The 18,339-nt window shown below is 45.5% G+C and overlaps 1 protein-coding gene across 1 annotated transcript in view; it reads right to left on the reverse strand.

The window, feature by feature from the left end:
* Nucleotides 1–18,339, reverse strand: part of LOC119180118 (uncharacterized) — a 51,656-nt gene that overhangs the window by 22,299 nt on the left and 11,018 nt on the right. Inside the window, exons 2-3 of the mRNA XM_037431260.2 lie at nt 14,680–14,759; nt 10,634–10,746 (exon numbers count right to left, since the gene is read on the reverse strand). Coding sequence (XP_037287157.2) covers nt 10,634–10,746; nt 14,680–14,758 — 192 coding nt within the window. The 5' untranslated portion in view covers nt 14,759. The remainder of the gene's footprint in view (nt 1–10,633; nt 10,747–14,679; nt 14,760–18,339) is intronic.

An 18,339-nucleotide genomic window follows, 5' to 3' on the forward strand; every position in this document is an offset into this window, starting at 1 on the left:
AGTGTTGCTTCTGTAAAGCGTTCGTTGCCCGCTGGTTTCACTGGCCGCCCAAATGCGGCTCGTTTCCCCACGGTTGCTTGTTTGGAAACAAAGAAAGCATCGCGTTGGGTTCTTTCGTTGTTTGTTTTTCAATTGAACGCCACGGCATGTATTTGTGCGGACCTGGCTCACGAGGTGACGTGGTTTTCACGGTATTTGCCTTTCTGTTCGACTGTGTGCATGCCTGTAGTGGGCTAGGTCGCAGTCATATATGAAAAAAAAAAAACAAGTTCTGGGAACAAATGTGATTTGTATCCTTTTGTTGAGCTTGGTAAACAAGAGAAAAAGCGGGGGTCAGGACATTGCCCTCAGCAGAATTCTGTCTCGCGGGGTGCAGCAGTGTCTCGCTGCATGATGGTGAAGCGGATAAAAAAAAACCGTGATAAGGGCACCTCTTTTTTATGTGTGTGGATTTATACGTAGCGTTGTGCTACAAGCGATGCTATCTGAGCGAGAAACAGTGCCCTAGACGGGACGAAAGGATAGACGAGGCACACAGACACAGCAACGAGTCAATTTTGATCCGAAAGAGGCGGAAATTGTCGTCGTGTTTAAGAAAAACAGAAATGACCTTTGCGCTTACGGAACACTTTGGCGTCGTCCCCACCGAAGCAATTAATACGCACGTGTGTGTAGTCGACACAGCCTGTAATACCAGGGAACTCAGCCACTTCATAAAAGTCCCGCATCACCATAGAAAGTGCTGCCGGCTGCGGAAAGCACACCAGCATTGCGTACAGGTGCTTTGCGATGAGTAGCGTAACTTTTCCTACTGCATGGCAAACTGTCGACTACGGAATGCGGACGAAATTCCCGGTGACTGTTTGGAATGTGCCAGCGCCGTAAAACCCGAGAGTCATCAGTAGCTGTAACACTGGGGGCACAGGCTGTCCTCGGTTGTCCCCACTTTCACGGAGCGGCAACATACCCAGCAGCTGCCGCACGGTGTTCTTCATGAATATGTATCGAGCGTGGAATTGTTCCTCGTCGTAGAACTCCATCGGATTTCCTCGGTCACGTAAAGCGGGTCCAAGATTCTTCGGCAGGCAGTGCGCCTCGGAAAATTCTACGCTTATGGCGAGGCAAGCAAACTCAAAAGCGGCCACCCTCTGCGCCACGTCCATTCGAGAGGTGGCCATGTTGGAATAACGCACGAAGTCGCTCTCAAGCTAGACCCGCAGCTGACTTGAAACTTGTCTTGACTTCGACTAAGCCAAGTCGCCTTCAAGTCATCCACAAGTTCGAGAACGATTTATGGTGACCGGCAAGACTGTCTTGAGTCAAGGACGAGTCAAGTACGAGTCAAGTAACATCTCTGCATTCGGGGGTTAAAGGGCTCGTAAAACACGCAGATGCCTTCAGAACGGCGTTAAGTTCTCCCATTGTAGAGTAACTAGTACTTTAAATCGTTAACCCTTTTTTTCTAAACAGATGTCCAACTTCAGTTATGGTGCGGAACTTGTGCACCAGTGTACGAGGAACACGGAGCCGTGAGAATGTTTTGAAACGATGCAGAAACAGGGGAGTTAGACACGTTTGACTATCGATACCACGACTATCACTCGTTTCGCTATCTACGGTACTTCCCTCCCCTCTTATCTTCTCCCAAGCCGCTATGTCATTTTCGCGAGCGCCCCTCCAAATCTTGCGTGGCATACGTCATCGCTCACGCGCTGCTTGAAACACCGTCTACTTGCGGTAACCACGACTCTAGCCATTCACTGCGTCAGTTGCGTTGTAGCTACGTGATGATTGGCGAAACGTGGCTGCCGTAATCGTGCCGGTACGGAACCTGCGTTGCATGCACGCCTTCGAAGAATCGTCATCGCGATGGACCTGTACAGGGACACAGCAGCCGCAGTAGCTGACTTGTGAGTGGGCGCACGCACGCGGGCTACACGACGAACAACAACAAGCAGCATGGACAGCTGCTTGCAGATTAACTGGAAGTCATAGGCTCTTGCTCGACCAATCAACACATTTCGCTTGGCGCGTAATGCGGAGTCACGAAAGACCCAGAAAGGAAGAGAAATTAATTCTCGGAATTTGTGGCACGCTGGCAGCCCGTAGCACTACCGCGCGAAGAATCGTTTATCTCGACGGCATTCTGCACACGATGCGCGTGTTTGCTGGAATTGTTTGAAAAAATATCAGGGGTTGTTTACGGGTTCTTCAAAGGTGCAAACGACTGGCGTCGGCTCAACCCTCAAGATCTCATTTTCCTGGGACATGGCTCAGCCACGCACGACTAGGCGCGGGAAGGGGTCGCAACCACCTCGTAGGCTCGGGTCCGTGGGGTCGCCTCACACCAAACGCCTTCTTGCACAGACTCCCCTGCGGGGAAAAAAGTGAAGTGAGAGGACTAGAAGAAGACGATCGCGAGCTCCGAACTGAAAGATGAGAATAAATCACTCCGGAGGACCTCTGAGAGAGCGGAGAGGAATGGCCTTCCGGCTCTAACATAAAATTAGCCGGCGGCAAGCCAAGTATACTTTTTTGTTGACACTCGCAGGCTCCTTAGGGCCTTAACAAAGCGTCTTGTCTCTGTGCCTCTTCAAGAAGAGCAGAAAGGATGAAGCATGGGTTAGCCTTCTATGGCGGTTTCGCATGAACCACAGGCCTTCTTACTTAGCATAGCTAGTCGTACTATAATAATGAAGTGGGGTGCAAAAGAGCAGGAACGATGAACGGTGAAATGAGGACGAGAAGAATGAAAAAAAGAGAGGACGAAAAGTGGCGTGGTCTTGCATAGTATGGTTAAGATAGAGAATGGGAACTCCAGATGATAAAGAGAGGGAGTGATTTCCGGGTAAGGATGCTGAAAATGATGGGGGGAAGGCCATCAGCCTACTGTTTTCTCATTTTCACCTTTATTGCATAGCTGTCTCATTTTCTATCTGTCTCAGTTTCTCTCCTACGATCACGGTGAACTGAATTCCTAGACAGACGGACCTTTTTGGGAAGGCGCAGGGAATACAGAATGCAGACATGTGAACGGTGTTGAGGAAAGGACGAGCCACCGTGCGCATTGTGAAGCCCACCCGTCAACCTCTTTTTTTAACGAATGCCGGTCTAATTCCCTAATGATGATAGCGACTATTAGATGCGGAGCACCTTATACTCGCGCCTTGTAGTGCGCCGTCCGCGCCGTCCGCACCGCTTCTCGAACATTCGACAGCTGACGCGCGCGCATGCGCCGTCGCGCCGTCGCCCACTCTTCCACCATCTGTGCATCCCTTCCTCCTCTACACACCGCGCGCGCTTCACTCCTCCACCATCTCTGCACCCTTCCTCCTCTCTACACACCGCGTTCGACATCTACAATTCTCCTGATTCTCCAGTGGACGCGCATGGGGCGTCGCGCTTCGAGAACATTCAACAGCTGACAGTGCATGCGCCGTCGTGCTGTATATATACTCAAGGTCGGCGCTCGCTCGCTCAGTTGCCGCTCGTCGGTTGGTTTGTACGGCGCGTCGACGTCCAAGGTCGCGGTGAAATGAATTCCAACGAATCCACAAACACAATGATCGACGTCCCTTCGACCAGCGCCGCCCTTTCGCATACGTGTGTACGTGTTCACTTATTTAACACCCCCTCCTACAACCACGTTAACCAATTTAGCCATCGACCCAAGTAAGTCGCAATTTAACACCCCATTTCACAACCACGTTAACCAATTTAGCCATCGACCCAAGTAAGTCGCACTTTAACACCCCGTTAACCAATTATATGGTCCGCATCCTCCTCAGTGTTCCCCCGAGGGAAGCTGCGGGCAATTTTTTTTTCGTCGTTCACACAATATTTAACATCCTCCATGCCCCCATAATGACGCATGACGACGAAGAACACTAAACACACACCCAGGTTCTCAGTACACAATACTAGTCAGTAGTTAATCGAGTTCCAATTTAGTTCATATGGGTCAGTCCAAGTTTTCTCCTGTGGTGGCTCTTCCAGCGGTGTTTCCGATGCTTGTTCCAAATGCTTGCTTTTGAACGTGCTCCCCATGGTAGATTTTCGATAAACACTTCAAGTTCACATGAAAAACGATGATGCAGTCTCTTTCACGATGTTTACTGTAGCTTGCTTTGGACGGTTTTCTTGATTTTCTCGTCTTGCCTTTGTTTACCTCAGAAGCACCAGCCATCTTTTTCTGTTTTGGTCTGCTCTGTCTTATACGTGGCTGTGATGCTATTTTGGCATTATTTGCTGAAATAAGATGAGTCCTTCGTATTACCCTCAACCTTGACGTTTGTAGCTGCCTAAAAGAGGAGAACCTAAATGCAGTACAAGGGACTTGCATCTGTGTCCTCGCGGTATTCCTTCTTTTTCCACTCGCTTTAAGAAGTCTTGTCTTGCTTCCGCCAGGCGCTTCTAAGCATATTGGTGGGAACATTATTTGGTCTAAAGTTGTCGTCTTCGGCGTGCATTCACCTTTAAGACCTGGCGGTTTACCCTTGTGATCTTCAAAGGCTTCCCAGTTTCCTATCAAAGAAATGTCTTCCACCATGGTCAGCTGAGTTGTTGTAGATAGTCTGTCATTACCTTCGTGGGTACAGTTCGTTGGCGTGAAATCTAAAGCCATGGAAGGTGTCTTCAGACTTGGAGGTTGTTTTTCGGTGTTGAGTTCTTGGTTTGCCTTTTCTGTCGTGGGAACCCTGGTTTGTATGCTGCTGTTATATTCCCCCTTTTGTACTGAGGCCAACTCATCTATCTTCTGTGTGACAAGATTGATATTCGGCACGTAATGGTTAGATGGTGCTGACGGAGACGAAGAGAGTAATTTCTTTTCTGCTCCTGCTCTTATCCCTTGTTTTATCGCTTCCACGTGACTTTGCCGAGCCTTTTGTGCATATTCAATCTTATACTCCGTTCTCACCCTCGCTAGAATAATCTGGCGTTCATAAACTTCGGCTTCTTTCATTTCCGCTTCCAAATGATCGATATCAACTGTGTTTGCAATCTCCTCATCGATTCCTCTTAGAAGCTCGTACTGTTCAGTCAAAATTCGGTGAAGCCTCTTCAACTCACATTTTGATGGGTGGTTAATATGCCAAAGGTGCCCGATATCTGCAATCACCTGCGTGACGGCCTTGCGTGCTTGATTCCACCTTTCGTAGAGGGCCTCCATGATCCGGTCCAGTGTCGAAAACGTGAGAAGTCACCGGCCAGCCCTGTCACGAGGCGAAGTCGGAGTCAACTCGGCATCCATCGCAGACGGTTCGCACAACGAATATCCGTAAGTTGTCGGGCTGTCGTTCTTCGTGATCTTGCAAATATTGAGCCGTCATCCTGAATGGCGAGTCAGGATGGAGCCGAAGTAGACGTTAGGGCTCCCGTATCGCGAGCCTCCAGAAGATGCCTGCACTCACGTTGATGCACCTTCAAGATGTACGTAGTCGACCTCCATGGATTGTCTTGCCTTGCGATTTTCGGACCGTCGTCGTGAAGGGCGAGTCTGCACGGAGCCAAAGTAAACGTGAGGGCCCCCGTCTCGCGAACCTCCAGACGATGCCGGCACTCACGGCGCTGCACTGTCAAGATGCACGTCGTTGACCTATGGACTGTTTTCACTTGTGAACATCGGGCTGTCATCGAGAAGGGCGAGTCGGGACGGAGCTGAAGTAGACGTGAGGGCTCCCGTCTCGCGATCCTCCAGACGATGCCTGCACTGACGTCAGGCCATGGGTTCTCTTAGTATTCTTAGTGGCAACCGGAATCGGGCTCCCAGGTTTCAGCGGTGGTTAGGCCTCGCACATCAGATTTGCTCATGGCGGCTTCACAAAAGTCCTCGAGGCTACGACGACGGTTGAAATTCGTGAAGGCCGCTTAGTCTCACCTCAGAAGGTCCTTCCTCCCGGGTTTCACGGCACTAAAATGTTTAGGAAAGGACGAGCCACCATGCCCATGGCGAAGCCCACCCGTCGGCCTCTTTTTTTCCGAATGCCGGTCTAATCCCCTAATGATGATAGTGACTATTTTTGTAGTTCACACAATATTTAACAAACGGGACAAAGTGTCCTGTCCCATTGGCTTGTCAGAGCACGGGCTATTTGCACTGTACCAAGAAAAAAATTAGTAATAATGGACTCGTCCAATGTTGTACCTTAGAATGATAATGATACATGGTGTTTCTTTAATGCAAGTGCCAATGTTGGCTTATTTCATAGTTTGACACATTTAGTTCAACCTCCCAAAACTACCATATGATTATGAGAAACGCGGTAGTGGAGGGCTCCGGAAGTTTTGAGCACCTGAGGTTCTTTAACGTGTACCCATATCTGAGCAGATGGGCCTGCAGCATTTTCACCTCCATTGAAAATGCAGCCGACGCAGCTGGAATTCGATCCCACGACCTGCGGGTCAGCAGCCGAGTACCTTAGTCACTAGACTGTGGCGGGGCAAGGCCAATGGTGGCCAAAGCGCGCCAGGACATGGTGGAATGCGTGAAAAATGTGTATGTAAGATGACTGGAAAACGATCTTTAAAGCCTGCACACCAATCGTGCATGAAATACATATATTGGTTAAAAAATAAAATTGAGAGTGACTACAAAGGGATACATTTGGTTAAAAGCGGTATAGTCCATGAAGTGTGTAGCAAGAAGGTGAAGCTATACTAGGCAATACTGCCTAAAAACCCCCTTGCGAGCAAGAAGTCGGAGGCTTAGTGCATCAAAAACATGGAAGTTTCGCACCAACATTCTGCCGCAGATGATGTGCTACGATTTTCACGAGAAAACTATTTTAGTTCACCAACCTCGTTCAGAATGACAGCACAAATTTTTCAATAAATATTCAGTCAATACCTAAAATAATGCTGGGTGAAGAGGAATGTGCTCTTTATAGGCTAAAAAAGTGTTTTCTTTTTTTCAGGTTCCACCTCTCTTCATTGTAGAAGCGCGTGAAGTGCACTCAGTGGTCCCCCACATATATCACAGGTCGGTGGTTCTGCACCAGCCAATAGGTAACTATAGATTCTATAGGTGTGTCCTATTCTCAGTCTAGAAAGTAGGACTTCAGCTCGTCTGGACTTTCTGGTGAATGGCCAGTTACCTAACCGTGGCTTGATAGTGTGAAGTTTGTTAGTTTGGACATTTTGTGCACATCGTCTTTTTGCTTCCATTGAATGAGATATTTTGTTTGTATTAGGGAAGAATGATTTTGTTTTCTATTTTATATGTAAAGCATGCTATAGAATATGTGGCGTACTCGCCTTCACAGTTTGGGTGGTTGAAATGGATTGTCACAGGTGTCATTGGAGTGTTTGTGGTTTCCGCACTTGGTGCAGGTCAGTCTACCTCTATAACTCTGTGAGCCAAGGCCGAAGTGTTGGCGTTTAAAGTATCTACGGGGATGTGGAACCTAGGGTCTGATTTTTGTTTCCGTGTACCCAGTTTCAAGAGAACTTTTCAGGACAGTGGAAGCGAAGGTGACGATCAGAACTTTTGTGGTAATTTTGTTGTTCTCTCGTTTAATCCTAATTCTTTGTACTTGGATTACATCGTAGTCCTTCCGTCCTTCAAGCAGCTCTTCCACACTCAAATTTAGGAGGTCGTCATCAGAGATCACTCCTCGGGCGGTGTTCATTGATCGATGTGGGGTCACTGTGATTGCAAACGTGCCAAATGCAACAAAGTGTGATTGCTTTCTGTACTGCTCCCTGTCATGCACTCCAAGGAGCAGCTCTCCGCTAGGTACTATAGTGGCCTTATACCCTGGTCCTATTGTGTCAGGAAGACCCTTTGCAAAAAAGAATAAAGAAAGGGTTCTGACGGACTTTCCTGTATCTGCATGGTGTATGACATGAAAACGAGGAAAAGTTTTTCTTTAAGCTTAACAAAAAAGCTGTGCGTTTCATCGGTGCATCTTATTTTTCTGAGAGCATGATGACGGAGTTTCGGAAATGCAATGAACGTCATAAATGCATGATTTTAATTGTTGGCCACGGCAACCACCCACCACCAAGCCCAACGTGAAGATGCTGTGACACGTTATGAGAGCACAGACGCCAGTTGTACATGGTCTCTATAACCTAATATAAAACGCCCAAGGAAGGACATATACACTAGGTTAACCCTCGCCGCCACGAAAAACAAAAGTAAACAGAAGCGAGTAGCAGACAGGAAAGATATGAAGTATGAGCGCAATATGAAGATACATTGAAATGGAGATAGCAAAAGGCGACTGCCAATTTCCTCCGGGTGGGTCAGCCCAGGCGTGCCGTCCCCGTGAAGCTAAGGCCAAAGGCGTGTGTTGCCTCCCCCAGGGGCCTCAGAGGTCCAGTCATCCGGCATTGGCTCAAGCCCCAGGTTCCCCTTTTCTCCGGACATGGCAATGCCGCACACGGCTAAGCGCGGGAGAGAGTTGAAACCCCCCGTTAACCCGTTAGTAGGGTGCATGGTGTCGCTACACGATAAACGCCTGTTTACGCAAACGCCTCTGCGGGGGTGTACCTTAGTAAATATCTTCGTTTTGAAATTTCGTCGGTGGTAAGCTAGACGCCTCCATAATTAAATAGATGCCTCTTTTAGGGGTGAAGCTCCTAAAGGCGTAGGTCTGTCCATCCCTTGTATGTATGTATGTATGTATGTATGTATGTATGTATGTATGTATGTATGTATGTATGTATGTATGTATGTATGTATGTATGTATGTATGTATGTATGTATGTATGTATGTATGTATGTATGTATGTATGTATGTATGTATGTATGTATGTATGTATGTATGTATGTATGTATGTATGTATGTATGTATGTATGTATGTATGTATGTATGTATGCATGCACGTATGCATGCACGTATGTATGTATGTATGTATGTATGTATGTATGTATGTATGTATGTATGTATGTATGTATGTATGTATGTATGTATGTATGTTACCGCCTGCCTGCAGTTCCACTTTTGCCAACTGCCCACTACTTTGTTCGTGCGAACATCCCCCTGCGCCCCATCACTGATCCACCACTTTACCGACCATAAAGCAAATACTGTGGAGAAGTAGTCAATAGGAAATGCAAGATGGTCGTGTACTTGTATGCAGGTGGGCATTGGAGAACCCTAGACTGTCCTACTGTGTCCATTTTTTGTACGTGACGGCCCATAGTTCCCCCTTTGCAAACTGCCTACAACTTCGTCCTTGCAAATATCGCACGATGCCCCGTCACCGATGCACCTCTTCGCTGACCATAAAGCCGTTATATTGAATGGGGAAGGAAGCGACGTACAGCTATCACTTAGGAATAATAAAATTTCTTGTTTAGATGTATACAGTGTTTGTCATGTCATTGATGATATAGTGCACGATATTTGTGGATGATCCACGGTTTAGCGATGAAACCCTCCAGCGCTTCGCGCCACTCATCATCATTCACTTCGTGAATACGCTGTGATTTTTTTGGGAATGACATGGTTTCAAAGACTATTTCAATATTTTATTTACCATACCAACGCTGCTCTTACCTATCGTACCAACATTCTCCAAACACTTGAAAAAAGAACCCGTTCATGTAGGTTAAGGGGCTGTGATGAAGGAAGAGTAGTCCTGCTGTTACGGGCGTGCTAGATAAGAAATACCTTGAAGACCAACTTCGTTTTTGCTGCTTAGAAAAAAGCGAGAACGCCAGAGCCAGAATTATCACTCCCATAGATAACGGGAAATTATATTCTACTACACAAGCAAAAAAAGCAACAGAAACAACGAAAACTTTCCAGGGTTCCTCCTGCACTCGCAAAGACAACTGGAAGGTGAAATTTGTCTTCTTTTTCTTCAAAGTCTATGCATTTGTCCTTCCCCTCCACCCTGTGAAAGCTTTTTAAATCTAACGTGGTTTTACAGTTTGTTAGGAATCTGATGCACCTCCTATAATTTTGTACTGCCTTCGTGATGGGTCTAGCTTTGAACACACTACGATGCCATGTGATGATGTCACATGCCGTTACGTGACGTCACTGTTACGGTGGGATATTATCCAAACGAAGTGACAAACTTTGCCGATGTGACGCCATAGTGGCGTTATATAGTAACATAATCCCGTGATGATGATATTTTGCATCACTGATGCGAACGCCGTATCCGTGGTATGCCAGTCAGTTTTCACGTCTGAGGAGGGATCTAAGACTTTCGTGTTAACATGTATAACTAATGAAATTAGTGCGTACTCTAAAGCTAGAGTTGAGTGAATGAAATGGTAAATGTGGTAATAGTAAATGAATGATAATCAATTCAAATGTTTTATTGAATCAAATAAAACTCATTTGAATCTTTCGAAGTTCAGGAAATGATAGTAAATATTCCTAAAATCACTCAGATTAGGTTTTCACAATACTACAGCTGCTTATAAACCAAACAATCTCCGCAGTTTCTGATTGTTTTGCATCATCTCTTAACGTTTTTGTGCATCGCAATTTTTTCGCGAAAGAAATCTACACTTTGTCGTTTTGGTTGAAATTAGCTGGATTTTGAAGTACATTATCTACACCCTTTTTCAACAAATGGTGCTTTAAATAAGGAGGCTGAATTGCCAACGTTAGAAGCGATGTTTGTTAGAGGGTGGTTTAAGTAAAATAAGGTGAATGTGCGCACTTACCACTCGTTTAACAGTTTCACACCCGTGTTCAATTCGAGGTTCCTCACTTGTGCTGGAAGTTAGCTGTGTTGTGACTTCGTCTGTCTCTTGCTTTTCACTTCCAACCAGGGTATCTGTCACAGTAGCAAATGACGGATAAAACAGCTCACTCAAGTTCTTTTGATCAATTTCACTGTAGAATTATTGTGTCATTTTAGTCTTTCTCTTCTCTTACTACAAGCGCATAGCTTTGTTGGCAGCCCTCAATATCAGAACTGGTAGCCCTCATTGGAAATGCATTCGGGTACGCTCAAAAATACGTTCTATCGGCTTGTGAAAATTTCTGACAGCATCCCGGATGACTTCTCGTACTTTTTATTGTGCGTAAGTTCTTTCGCAGAGCCATGCTGTTTAGACGCTTAGGCAGACGCACTGCTGAAGAGAAAGTGGACCAGCAAATTATGCCTAGTGTGTAAAGACGGGGAAAAGGAGTGAAGGAACCCGCAATGGCCACCTAGCAACTCACTGAAAAAAAATTGTAATGTCAAAGGACAAGAAAAGCGTTTACCCATTAATCTTAGTGAAAAGTTAGGCTGTCTCGCTTCTGTTTGATACAGGACCGTGTTGTGGAATTTCAATGGAAGAACCATCACATTTTTTTCGCAATCGTTTGCATTTCGAAAGCTACCTCAGTGCAGCTTTCCGACTATTCTGTGCAAAAGAGTAAGAGATCTAAATTTCATCAGTTCAGCTGTGCTCCTAGACATTATCGCCTGCATTTTTTTCAAGCTGTGTCGTTGAGTTTTGCTGTAACCTCAACCTGTATTGGGGTACCCCAGACGAAGGCCTAAGGTACATCACTTTGTGCAATACGCCAACTTATTACATGCTTCTATTGTAAAATGCCTTATGTTCTAAGTATGAAGAAATGTCGGACAATCAGCTTCGACTTCCCAAAGGATTTAAATAGAGAGAAAAGCTTTGTTAATTCGTTTCACCTGCCACGAACAAGCTGCTATGGTCGCCCGTTAGGCATCGCTAGAAGTGCAAGCTATGCGGGAGAGAATTGATGGTGATGATGATTTGTGATGCTTTACGGCGCAAGGGCCAATTGATGGCCAAAGAGCACCATTTCAGAAGACAAAAGTTGTGAACAATGATAAGATGAGTGGCTGTATAGGAGCCCTAAAATTATTCACGGTAACACGGGTAAAAACATAGAAGCATTAAAATCATGACAGTGGCGTAGAATAAGAGCACTGAGAGTGAATGGCGAAAGATCGTGATCAGGAAACCATGATGTAGGTGTAGCCACCGCAGGCGCGACCTCGGTACAGAGGTCTGGCTACGAATCACCTCAGAATATGGAGTGAAAGCTATTTTCATCATCGAAAACGTAAAGAGTAGTTGAAGTTTAAAAATGAGACTATTACCGATGAGAATGACAATGTGTAGTGGAAGCTGTGGTTGTTGGGGTAATAAAGAGTGCTTTCTTCTTAGAACATCTGTCTCGATGCACTGAACATCGATGTAGAGAACCATAAGTGGTTCTCAACATCTCTCAAACAATGGTGGATCACCATCAGACAGAAGATATGGGTGGGTAGAGTATGTATGTCCTGTTCTTACCCTTGTAAGGGTTCTGTGTGTTGTCATTTTGATAGTGGCGGCTAATGACCCAGTTGTGGCTTAAAAGCATGGATTTTATTGCCTGTGTGTCTATACCCCGTGTTCTACCGATAGTTACCTGAGCTTTCGTTTTAGAAAGGTTTTATGTCAAGTGCATGCAGAGATTGGTATTGATACATTTAGCGGTGGTGTCGTTGGCGGATGCAGCCAGCTGGGCCGTCAGAACGTTTCCCTATAACCAGCAGCTTCCAACATGCTATATAAATGAGTAGATTGAGCATAACAGTTATTAAAGGGAGACAAGAACTGGACTTTGTACATTATAAGAGATTTTAGGGCTTTCACCATACTTGACTATTTCATGAACATTACTGCCTTTTGTAGTTTATGTGTGCAATGTGTTTAACAGCCGCAAGTATTACATAAGCTTCTCCTGTGAAAATGCTTGGATCAGGAAATTCGAGGCCAGCATTTGAAAAGAATTGGCCGAACGCTGCGTACGAAACAAGTGTTCGACTTTGAGGAGCTCAGAACATGTGTACTTATGTTGTAGTTCTAAGAAGTATGTGCGCATATGTACCATGGGTACGTGCTTTGTAATCTCTAAAAAAGACACATCATAATCTATCGTTTACCACTGCTTGGTGCGGGAGATGCTGCGGGAGCTATGAAACGATGTTCAAGTGACACACCGGTTTCCTCAGAAAAGGCCCTGACACGAATCGAATAGTTATGTCTCAAAGATGGCTGCTTTTCAAGCAGAAAAAAAAACTGGATATGTAGTAATTGTGGAAAGTGAAGGGTGGTCGTTGTCTGCCTTCACTTTGGGATAATATAAAAAAGACATGTAACATCTCTGAAGGTGGAGTGAGCATTTGTTAGATTCTACGTGCATGCTTTCAAGGGGGCTGGTTTGAAAGGCAACCGTAGAGAGGCGAATGCCTAGGTGGTGACTAGGGTCAAGCATCTTCAGGATGGTAGGTGCCGCAGACTCATAGGTTATGGCTCCATGGTCAAGGCGAGTGCGTACGAGGCTTTTATACAAGTTCATAAGACACTTGTTGTCACTTTCCCACGTAGTGCATGGCAACACTTTTCGAATGTTCATGCCTTTGATGCACTTTGTTTTTAGATACTAGATGACTGGTACGAAGTATAGCTTTGTGTCCGAGATTAGGCTTAAGATATGTGTGTTCGGCATTACCAGACATTGATTGATTGATTTGTGGGGTTTAACGTCCCAAAACCACCATATTATGAGAGACGCCGTAGTGGAGGGCTCAGGAAATTTTGACCACCTGGGGTTCTTTAACGTGCACCCAAATCTGAGCACACGAGCCTACGACATTTCCGCCTCCACCGGAAATGCAGCTGCCGCAGCCGGGATTTGAACCCGCGACCTGTGGGTCAGCAGCCGAGTACCTTAGCCACTAGACCACCGCGGCGGGGCCGCATTACCAGAGAGACGTTGATCATGCAATTTAATGCCAGGTTTGCGATAAGTGCCTCTCTTTCTGGATAACAAGACACAAGTGCTTTTTTTCGGGTTCCATCAGAGCTTGTTTTCTTTTGCCCATTTAGAGACTTTGTTCAAGCTAAGCTGAATTTGCCGCTAACACATTGCCAGGTTGCAAGACTTAAATCAAAGCTGGACGTTATAGAAATATCAACTACAACTGACGTTAACCTGACATGACTGTTACCACATATGAGCGCATATACAATGTTGAGAAAATTGGATAGCCAGTACTGCAACCTCAGTTGACATTTCACGGACATTAGGGTCTATGTAAAAGGAGTTCTGAGACCTGGCGTGGCTTTGTGGTAGAATACTTCATTACTACGCAGAATGCTGGGGTTAGGTTCTTGCTTGCACCCTGACATTTATTCTTCGCATTGGTGTGGCCAACGCTGCCAATATCAGATTTTTTCTAACACTCCGGAGTTAAGATAACCCATGTTTGTTTTGGGCAATTCTGGGTAGATATGAAGTGTTAATCACATGTTGCATACGCACGCCTACGGGTATGTGCTCTTTTTTGGCAAGAGTAACATCTGGTCTAATTCGATTTAACAATAATGGCTTTGGTTTACACCCTAAAAGCATGACATGATCTTTTGAACGTTCGCGACTGGTTACGATAGGGTATACTGTTATGTTTATATCGTTAATCGGAAAATGTCTATAGGAAAAATAATAGCAGTGAACTTATTTTCAAGAAGGATTATAATCATGGCGTGGGATATTATAAAGGCAACCAAACTGTCGGCTAATGGCGAAGCTCTTGAGGGCAATAATTTTCTTTGCCACCCATGTTACTTTTCTTTATTGCCATAACAACTCACAAATTTAGAGGGAAATATATTTAGTTTATATATATATATATATGCAACACCATCTGGAACAACACACGATGTACAAAACATTGAAAACTTACCATTTTGTACAGAAAGCGACATCTGGATAAAGGCAGATAACAGCATCATCACGCACCCGTGCTTGATCGTCATCGCCATACTGTTTTATGAAGAGACGAGAAAGAGGTGCCATTTCAGACCCACTTTCGTGAAACGACTTCCCGACATTTGGGTTATATATTTTTCTTGTTGGCACTATTCAGAAGTTTCAACCCGTGTGGCTGAACTAGTGTTCTGAGATGTTACTCGTTCCCCAAGGAGCAAATCAATTGAAATGCAACAATTTCGAGCAATGCTCCCCAATGCTACTTACCGTGTGCTTACAGGAGGTTTTCAGAAGCCTCGAATGGGAACAGTTAGGAATAAGAGTTAATGGAGAGTACCCTAGTAACCTGCGCTTCGCCGATGACATTGCATTGCTGAGTAACTCAGGGGACGAATTGCAACTCATGATTACGGAGTTAGACAAGGAGAGCAGAAGGGTGGGTCTTAAAATGAATCTGCAGAAAACGAAAGTAATGTACAACAACCTCGGAAAAGAGCAGCGCTTCGAGATAGGTAATAGTGCACTTCAATTTGTGAAAGACTATGTCTACTTAGGGCAGGTAATAACTGCGAAGCCGAACCACGAGATTGAAGTAACTATAAGAATAAGAATGGGGTGGAGCACATTTGGCAAGCACTCTCGAATTATGACAGGTAGATTGCCACTATCCCACAAGAGGAAGGTATATAACAGCTGTATCTTGCTGGTACTTAGCTACGGAGCAGAAACCTGAGACTTACAAAGAGGGTTCAGCTTAAATTGAGGATGACGCAGCGAGCAATGGAAAGAAAAATGGTAGGTGTATCCTTAAGAGACAAGAAGAGAGCAGAGTGGATTAGGGAACAAACGGGGGTTAAGGATATCATAGCTGAAATCAAGAAGAAGAAATGGACATGGGCCGGGCATGTAGCGCGTAGACAGGATAACCGCTGGTCGTTAAGGGTAACTGACTGGATTCCCAGAGAAGGCAAGCGGGCTAGGGGGAGACAGAAGGTTAGATGGGCAGATGAGATTTAGAAGTTTGCGGGTATAAATTGGCAACAGCAAGCACAGGACCGGGTTATCTGGCGGAACGTGGGAGAGCCCTTTGTCCTGCAGTGGACGTAGTCAGGCTGATGATGATGATGATGATGAATTTCGAGCGATGTTTCTACTCCTCCACGTAAAGAACAAGAAAGCGCCTGCTTCCGTGATTGTTACTGTCAAGCTCCGCGAGGGTCATCATTCTTGCTTCCATCTTCCCTACAGTGCACGCAGTATGACGTGCATGTTTAGGAGAAGCTGCGAAATAGTATTGTTGGGTTCAGTGTCTCTTGAAGTCACGATGGAGAGTAACGGCAGCCGGCTAGATGGTTTTGTTCACTTGACTGCATAAAGCAACCATGGAGTACCACATGTTCTGGCGCATCGTAAAAGGAAGCATTATATTGTGCCCTTGGTTACAAGAGCTTAAAAACGGTGCCCTGGTCTAGAGGCTACAACTTTTCTATAATATTCAGGGGAAAAATGAAAGACGTGAGTAATCACAGATCACTTACGCTCAGTCATTTATAAAAAAACAAGTGATAATAGATGTCTCTAGCTATAAAAAACCAAGACTTGCTTGCACTTCTCTGCTCAAGGTTTGAGACAGCGAAAGTGGATGATTCCTAATAGTAGTTTGATTCTAAGCTGTTTCAGAGCCTTCACTGGGACAGAGCCTTTACTGGGTAATCAGGTTCCTGTTGCTTCTAGGTTGTCGCAAGGCTTTAGCTATAAGTAACGCTAGGTTGCTTCTACGTTTTTCTCGGCACAAAACGGTTCTGGTAAAACCAAAGAGAATCAAAGACATGACACGGTTGCCCAAACCACAGGGAAGGAAACCAGTGCTTGAACTAAGCATTCGCGTACGTTACAATTTCATAAAAACTAAACTGAGCGCTAACACACGGCTCGTTCACGCACACACAACTCAGAGGCCAAACACGCGCAGCACTTGGCGTGTCTGATACGTGCGTGTGTGTGCGTGTCTGTTAGAGCGCTGCACAGGCCTGATTTTTTGGCCCAAGCCCAGCCTGGGCCCGTGGTTCTAAGCCCAGGCCCGGCCTGGGCTCGGCTATACATGACCGACCCCAGCCCGAGCCCGACCCGGGCCCGAGGTTCTAAGCTTGGGTCCAGCCCGGGCCCGGCCGTACATGACTAACCCCAGCCCGAGCCTGGCCCGGGCCCGAGGCTCCTAGCCCGGGCCCGGCCCAGGCTCGGGTGTTTATTGCTAAACTTGCTGAACTCATGATTATGCCCGGCCCGGACCCACTAGAGAATAATAATTGTTGACTATAACTATTGATGATGCTTCGCGCTTTGCAGCGTGGAATCAGAGAGAAAATTCACTGTGCACATGCGTCGAATTGTTGCTTTGCCCGTGGTGATAACTCAGGGGTTAAGCTGTCTTGCTGTTAAGTAGTAGGACATAGGTGCGATTACCACGGACACCGCGGCCGAATTTCGACGGGGCGAAAAGGCAAGAACACCCTTGTACTTATCTTTAGGTTCACGTTAAAGAACTTCAGGTGGTCGGAATCAATCCGGTCTCCACTACTGCGTGCCTCGAAATCATATCAAGGTTTGGGAGCAAGGAATATAGATGAAATGTTTCCTATATGTCACATGGCAAGTCATTTAAATAACAGTATAGGGAAAATAAAACATAGCAACAAAATTTATTGAAAATGGTACAACTAACATGAAAAAGCGGATAGAATCGAACCCGGAATATTTTCATTGATTTTCTTTTCTACACTCGCGTTAGAAAAATTATTACCCACAATTTTTTAAGCCGATCCTGATTAATAATTTCTTGCAGCAAGATAGAAAACGCTAATGTTATATATTGTGAACAGCCACCGAAAGCAGATGAAGTATATATTTTTCGTATTCAAACGCCGTCACGGAAACGTAATCGCCATTTACAATATAATTATATAATCACACTGCTACACACTATGCTTGATGCTATTTCAAGTAAAAGGTTTCGCCATTCTCTGTGAAATAAAGATAGAAAATACGCTCAAAATAACACTCAATGAAACAAAAAGACTGCACTTGAAAACGATGCCACAGGAATACGAATGCGAAAAGGCCAGAAAAGGGCAAAAATCTGCATGTTCTTGTGCAAAAACAACAAGTTGTCCAGGCTCTCCAGCTTCGAGCAGGTCCTGCTGTTTTGGAGTACGTACCCAGCTGCACTAAAATTGCGTTCGCTGCTGACGCTCGTGGATGAGATGCAAAGTACTTTTTTTGCAAGAAATGAAAGCCCACGGTGTTTTCTACGATTGGCTTTTCACCATTCAAGCAGTTTTCCAATGTCCTCACACAAGTCACTCTCCCGAAGGCAACTGACAAGCTCACTGTCGGCTGGTTGAGTTTCCGCAGCATCGCGCCACTCCTTAAATTTGTCAAGGGACGTACGCCTCGCTAGCGGTTCATAATCAGGATGATCTGTGCTCGTTTCTACTTGTGGCGAACGCAGATGTACATCGATTAAAAAGTTGCGTACTCTGTCATGAACACTTTTCCTCTCCTACTCATCAAGAACGCGGAGATGGTGGAAAGGTGGCCACAAGAACGTTGCCACTTTGTGACGCTCTCTTATGGG

The sequence above is a fragment of the Rhipicephalus microplus genome, chromosome 7 (assembly GCF_043290135.1).
Source record: "Rhipicephalus microplus isolate Deutch F79 chromosome 7, USDA_Rmic, whole genome shotgun sequence".
NCBI lineage: Eukaryota > Metazoa > Arthropoda > Arachnida > Ixodida > Ixodidae > Rhipicephalus > Rhipicephalus microplus.